The sequence below is a fragment of the Fundulus heteroclitus genome, unplaced genomic scaffold (assembly GCF_011125445.2).
Source record: "Fundulus heteroclitus isolate FHET01 unplaced genomic scaffold, MU-UCD_Fhet_4.1 scaffold_42, whole genome shotgun sequence".
NCBI classification, from domain to species: Eukaryota; Metazoa; Chordata; class Actinopteri; order Cyprinodontiformes; family Fundulidae; genus Fundulus; species Fundulus heteroclitus.
In genome coordinates, this window is record NW_023396835.1 from 1,405,809 (window position 1) to 1,412,179 (window position 6,371).

At 42.1% G+C, this 6,371-nt stretch overlaps 1 protein-coding gene across 1 annotated transcript; it reads left to right on the top strand.

The window, feature by feature from the left end:
- Positions 1-206: 206 nt before the first annotated feature.
- Positions 207-3,101, top strand: LOC118560370. Its single transcript, XM_036131335.1, has 8 exons — positions 207-285; positions 445-1,007; positions 1,146-1,222; positions 1,353-1,530; positions 1,692-1,768; positions 2,246-2,315; positions 2,413-2,537; positions 2,891-3,101. Exons 1-6 carry the CDS (start codon positions 264-266, stop codon positions 2,280-2,282), a joined length of 954 nt encoding a protein of 317 aa, XP_035987228.1. The 5' UTR covers positions 207-263; the 3' UTR covers positions 2,283-2,315; positions 2,413-2,537; positions 2,891-3,101.
- Positions 3,102-6,371: the final 3,270 nt, after the last annotated feature.

Consider the following 6,371-nt stretch of genomic DNA (forward strand, 5'->3'; position numbering starts at 1 on the left):
ATTCCATATTTTCTCAAATCACCAAAGGCTCTCCCCATCCCACTTGTGCTTCTGCTGCTATAGCCTTGCGAGGAAGGGAACCTGTTGCTGTTGGAAAGCAAAAACAGTTTGCAACTACATGCGGTGAAGACTTACAGGTACTAAAAGTAACCCATGAAGTCTTCCTCAAGTTTAAAAAGGAACATGGAGGCATGGATGTGGAGGGAGCTAGTGCAACAAGAACACTAAGTGACACAGTGGACCTGGACACAGCTACGCTAAGCATGGAACATTGCATTTTAACAGGTGAGAGGGACCAGCCATTACGATGGCCAAATTGCTCTGTCCAGGACAATTGTCAGTGATCTTATTCATGCTTTTGGGGTATTAATGTGTCGGCGCTCAATGCTAACTTGTGTAGTCCACTTATACATTGTGTTGCTTTTTTTCTTTGTTTCTCTACAGATGAAACTACCCAAGGCACTTCAGGTGGCACCATTGTGACACATGGAGCTACTGGCACCACTACCAGCACTTTACAGACAGATCTGCAGACTGACCAGGGGCCTGCCGATGGCACACCTGTGTTCACCTTCGGTTCACTTACTGATGAGGAAATGGCACATCTGGGTGTTGCAGTATTGCCCGTCGAAGCATCACCAACATGCTTAACTCCACCACCTACATATGCCATCATATTTGATAATCTTGACTTCTTTGTTCGCACACACCACCAGTCTGTCGTCCGAGGGAACAAGTCACTTCACTGGATCCACCACCTTGTCGTGGAAGATAGAGTGCCTTCACATTATCTCAGCAAGGACAAGCCCACTCAGCCAATCATGGAGTACGACATTGGGGACTCCCTCCCGGGTCCTGAAACCCAGGCCCATATGCGCCGTGAACACATAGTCCTGGGCAGCCGTATCCTCACACAGCACTTAGATGCCTTCAAGCCATTCTCAAGAGTCGTGGTTCGTCACATCCCTCACAAGTTTTCAAAGATTATGTCAGAGGCCTCCACCCACGTAAGTATTAATGATATACACAACATTGTGCGTTGGACATTCATTTAACTTTGTGTTGCTTAAGAAGTCACCACTGTACTGGTATGTTTTTTCAACACAAACCTTTGTCGCCCCAATCCATGCATCCTCACTTTATAGTACCCTCTTGGAATCCTGTTCAAGGATGAAAACAAATCTGGAGACTTGGTGGATGTTCTACAGCACCTCCAGAAAGAGTATGTGTGAACTAAGGCAGCAGTGGACAATTTCCCTTTTGGGAAAATTTCACAGTCGGCATTTGGCACAAGGGGTAAGCTGGTTAGCTGGTATTGATAAAGCATGAAAATCTACTTATGTGTCATGTAGGTATGCTCCAAAGGGCCCAGATGGACTGAAGAGCATTCTAGTCGGCGGTGACCGGCTGACGGAGGGGAACAGTAGGAACCTTCAGTGGAGCTTTGCTGAAGGGGAAAGTGTGGAAGACCGACTTGAAGGGCTTGTTTTCAAGTTTGAGGACTGGCATGCAATCCGAAACTTGTTTGAGGTGAGTGAAGTTAAATGTTTGACCTCAAACTTTAACCAAAACAGTACTGTATTAACAGTCAATAGCTGTTAACAAGGCTGGGATGGCAAGGCAGCCATATTGCCTCCCTGGGCTCTTCCTGAGCACTCCGTCTTTTCATTCATGTTTATCTATGCCTTTAGATCTATCACAAGGTCTTCTTCAAAGAGGGCTCTGAAAGAGATCATGGGACACTGCTTTCTAACATGAACAGGCTGAGGTCTGTGTATTTGCCTATCACCCATATACACTCCTTCCACACCCATACACCCCAGTCAGAGTGGCTTTGTCCATTCACTTTTTTCTTGAATTTCCCCTAGGGATCAATAATCTATCTATCTATCTATCTATCTATCTATCTATCTATCTATCTATCTATCTATCTATCTATCTATCTATCTATCTATCTATCTATCTATCTATCTATCTATCTATCTATCTATCTATCTATCTATCTATCTATCTATCTATCTGTCTGTCTGTCTGTCTGTCTGTCTGTCTGTCTGTCTGTCTATCTATCATGAACGACACCATGAAAAACAAGTATTTTTGATTGTAGAACTGTAGCACTTTGAACATTTTTCTCTGTGGTTTTATTTGTTGTTCTTTGTATGTGCGTTTTGTATGTACGCATATTCTGCATGCTTGTGTTGCCATTCTATGAGTGTTTCTAACTACCATGTACATTTTTTTTCAGGACTATTCTTTGTGCAGATGAACTCCAGCCACCATGAATTAAGGCTTGGTATTTTTTTTACTCGTGTACTGTGAGTGGAGATTAAGACTTGCCACCATGAATTCGGCATGAGTCTGCTCCGAAAACAAAAACAAAAAAATTCACATGTAATCTTTATCTTTTTACAGGAGCAGCAATGCGAAACAAGGCCCACATACTGCATTCAATGCATATAAAGAGTTTCTGCAGAAGGACACGGCTGCTCTCTTCTTGGTCGCTGCGATGGAGCATTTTGGACTGAAGGATGTTGGAGGTACGAGTTCTTCTAGATAAAAGTTGCTGAGCACATAGCCGTTTGCTAGAGCAGGACAATAACATATGAAATGGAACAACTCTGGTCAGCACAACAGCTAGTCCTTCAGGTGTTTTATTGTTTGGTCACCACCAAGTCAACATTACACCAAAAATCCAACTTAATGGTACAACGACTTAAACATAAACTTTCACGGCTTTAATGGCTTAAACAGTTGAGCACAATCATAGTTATACACAGACTACCAGTGACTGGTCACTATGCTTTTTGAAGCAAGTGAAATATCATGTATATGTAATGCTGCCTCTAAAAATATGTAATCATCATCATTACTTTTTTGTATGTCTCAACAGATGTCCCAGAAGGTTTTATCCCTGACCACATCCAGACTGGTTCACTGGAGCTGAGAAGGAGCTGGCTGCATGAAGTTGTGTCCCAAGTTGTGGACAGATTTGTTGTGTTTCCAAACACTGCTGACATTTTAACTGGAGCCAGAGATGCTGCTAGCGACCAGCCTCTAAAGGAACAGGAACTCCCATGCTGCATGCCAGGTTGCAAGGCGGTCTATAAGTACAGAAAAGCAAAGGAGAACCATGAGCGAAAACAACATGTCTTTGCTGCAGCTTCAGTGTCGGTGTCAGATACAACCAGGCCAGGTTCAAGGGACCACAAAAAGAACATACAGAAGCAATACTCTGCTTTGGCTTATTTCTGTCAAACATGCAGGATGCAGTGAAGGAAGGAGATGGAAAGAGGCTGTTGAGGTTGTACACTGTAGCACTGTTGTTTTATAAGGCCTACGGACATACACAATACGCCTACAGTACACTCTTACTGACCCTGCAGGTCAACGCCATGCTCTCCCCTTGCTTGGCTCATAGCCTCACCTGGAACAGGTTTTGGAATGGGAAGGGAGGGGCGGGAAAGAACATTTCCCTTGACTTACACCTCGAACACCTCAATAACTTTTTAAAGTCCTTCTTGAGGCGCATGGGCCCCAACATGACTGAACAAGCCGCAGACAGGATCAGCAGGTCCATTGGGGTTCTGAAGGACTTGATGGACACCACGACAAGGAGCTGGAGGTGTCAAAGTCCAGTGGCATCCACCATGCTGCTCGCCAGAGTTAGGACATCCTGATCCTGGTTGAGGTTATCAGAGAGGCCAAGCTGTTTAAAGACCAACCAGGCAGAGAGTTCACAGCCTTCCCAAAGTTTGACAGAGACATTCTCTCAAAACTTAAGTACAGTGAGTTGCGGGGTTGGATGAGGTCCAAATTGAAAGAGTGGAGGAACTTACCCATTTGAAAACTTTGTAAATAAAACTGTAAATATTTGCTTAATTGCACTTGCATGTTTACTAGGTGTTACTTTTGAAACTTAAATTAAAGTCAAACAAAGGTACCATGTGTCATTGTTTCATATCACACAGTGACAAATGCCAAACTTTTTCACAATGATGCAAGTATCATTAATCAATCTTTTTTAACAAGTGAAAAGAAACAGTTTTGAGCAACAGTGACATTCAACTTTATAAACAATTGCATTGGTTCAAGAAATTGTACATGGCAAAGTAATTTCAAATCTTAACAAAATACAAGACACTAATGGCCTGCACCTGAATGGTGGTGATAGTCTGAGTCTGTGCTGCTATATTGGGTTCCCATCTCACTTAAGTCCTCATCTTCGTCATCAAAATAACCTGTGTAATCAATGTCTGGCTCTGTGAAGCTGTCCTTGTGGGAAGTAGGCTGTATGTCCATCTCAATATCACCAAAAACCTCACTTATTACTATTAGAATTTCTGTTGCATGGCGTGCTCTGAATACTGGAAGGTTGTTAATAATGTAAGCCAACTCAAATATGTGTTTGCTGTGTTCTACCACTGCCTCTATAAGTTCAGCGCTAAATCCTGTACAGGCTGACCTGCTAGTGAAGAGACGGGCTGTGTCGTTAACTAAAGAGCTCCTGTACTCCTCCAACAGATCCCTGACTAAGGTTCTATCATCATCTGTTACCGATCTACATTTCAAATCAATGCAAACATCTGGATCTAAAGACTCATATTTAGGAATAGGCTCTCCACAAACACCAGATGCACATGAACATACAGAGTGGCAATGGGTACAGCACAGATGTCCTGGCTCGACACTTGTGGTGTGCTCCTCAAAATGGCAGAATAAAGCTTTTCTAAAGCAGCTGTGTGTGCCTGTGGCAATCACTCGCTGCTATTGAATGAACGCTGCTATTGGACGATCAGAGCTGAAACTTCCTGTTTGCGGTAAGGCGTATTGTGTCACTTCCTGTTGTTGTTGTGTGAACAATGGATTTTTGCTCCAGGCTCTCTCGCTTTTTATCTTTAAACCTCTTTGCTGTAACATCTGTTTCCAAACATAAGCACTTTTAAAACATTTTCTGTGGCTGCTCATCACGTTTGGGAACTCCTCGTGTTTCACACGGTTTGTTCTTTGGCGTAAGGTGACCAGATTTCTAAAATCAAATCTGGGGACATTTCTTGCTCGTGGATAAAAATCAATACATCTAATCAAGATGAAATTAGGAAACGGGGACAGTAATGGTTTCGTTATTTTTACATGTTTATTAATATTTAAACAATAAAAATCAAGTGTAAAAGACAGGAATGTGCCTCTCCAGACCTTTAGTGCATCCTAAGATTAATAAAATCAATAAATAGTGTTATTAATAGAAACTAGAACTGTGTCTCTGGGTTGGGGCAAAGTGGTGGGAGTGGGAGTGGGAGTGGAGGGGTCCAGAGTGGTTAGCAGGGTTTTTCAATTTTGTGGGGCTCAAAGAGCTCTGCCACCCCCTAAGGGGAAAGTGACATGAGGAAAAGAAAAAACAGTAAATACAAACATTTAGCCTGTGGCTGTCTGTGGAGACAGAGTCCCCCAAATTTCAAAAAACTGCAACAAATACTCATTCTGTTCACATCTACATACCTATGAGAAATAGTTTTTTCTGCGTTAACATCAAAAAGTAGTAGTCAAGCCCGCTGGTAAAGGATGATATATGTTTCTTACTGTCAACTGACCACATAATGGTTCTGTGCATCACAAAGCAGATTAATTTCTCCCATAATGGGCTATAAGCACATAGAGCACATAGTGCATAGAGCCTGTTTGGGACAAGACATTGTCCAATGGATTGTGGTGATGTGAGGTGAAACAAGGGCACAGACTTGGAAAACCCCTTGACATGAATGCAAGTGATTGTGTGTAGTGCAGCATGAGCATGTATAAACTTACATAAAGTGTGTATAACTACATTATGTGTATGTGTATGGTAGTAGCTGATGTGTGAGTATATTGTTTGCTCCTATAAGGTGAGTTAACTCCGGTCAGTGAGTCAGCTAACATGAGTTTATCTCTGGTTTCTTCAAGGCCTTCTGTGTCTGAAGAGCCATCAGCCACGGTATCCAGAGGTCTGGATAAAATAAGAGGAGAAGAGGATATATTATGTGCAGAACTGAAATTTTTAAAACACAAGAAAAAAAACAACAACTAAACTGCCTCTTTATTGTGCCACAGCTAGGGAAGTGCATTGAAACTCATTTTCAGTGCAGAGACTCAGAAAGAGGTTATATCCTCAGACAATTGGGCTTCTCAGCTCAAACCTGAGTATATCATGTCAGAGCTTTATCACTTGAACTTTATTAATACTCTAAGTAAATATTTCTCCCTTCTCGTCAATCATTCTTTACATCAATATTCCTATTTTCCTCCACTCTCATTTAATCTCCTTTCTGTCTTCCTATCTTCTTCCTCTCTCCTTTTGTATCAATCTTACATTATTCTAAAACAGAGACATTATATAT

Coding starts and splice junctions, on each gene's coding strand:
- LOC118560370 (XM_036131335.1), top strand. CDS start 264: ATGGAACATTGCATTTTAACAG. Junction 286..444: donor GGAACATTGCATTTTAACAG/GTGAGAGGGACC, acceptor GTTTCTCTACAG/ATGAAACTACCCAAGGCACT. Junction 1,769..2,245: donor TCTAACATGAACAGGCTGAG/GTCTGTGTATTT, acceptor ATTTTTTTTCAG/GACTATTCTTTGTGCAGATG.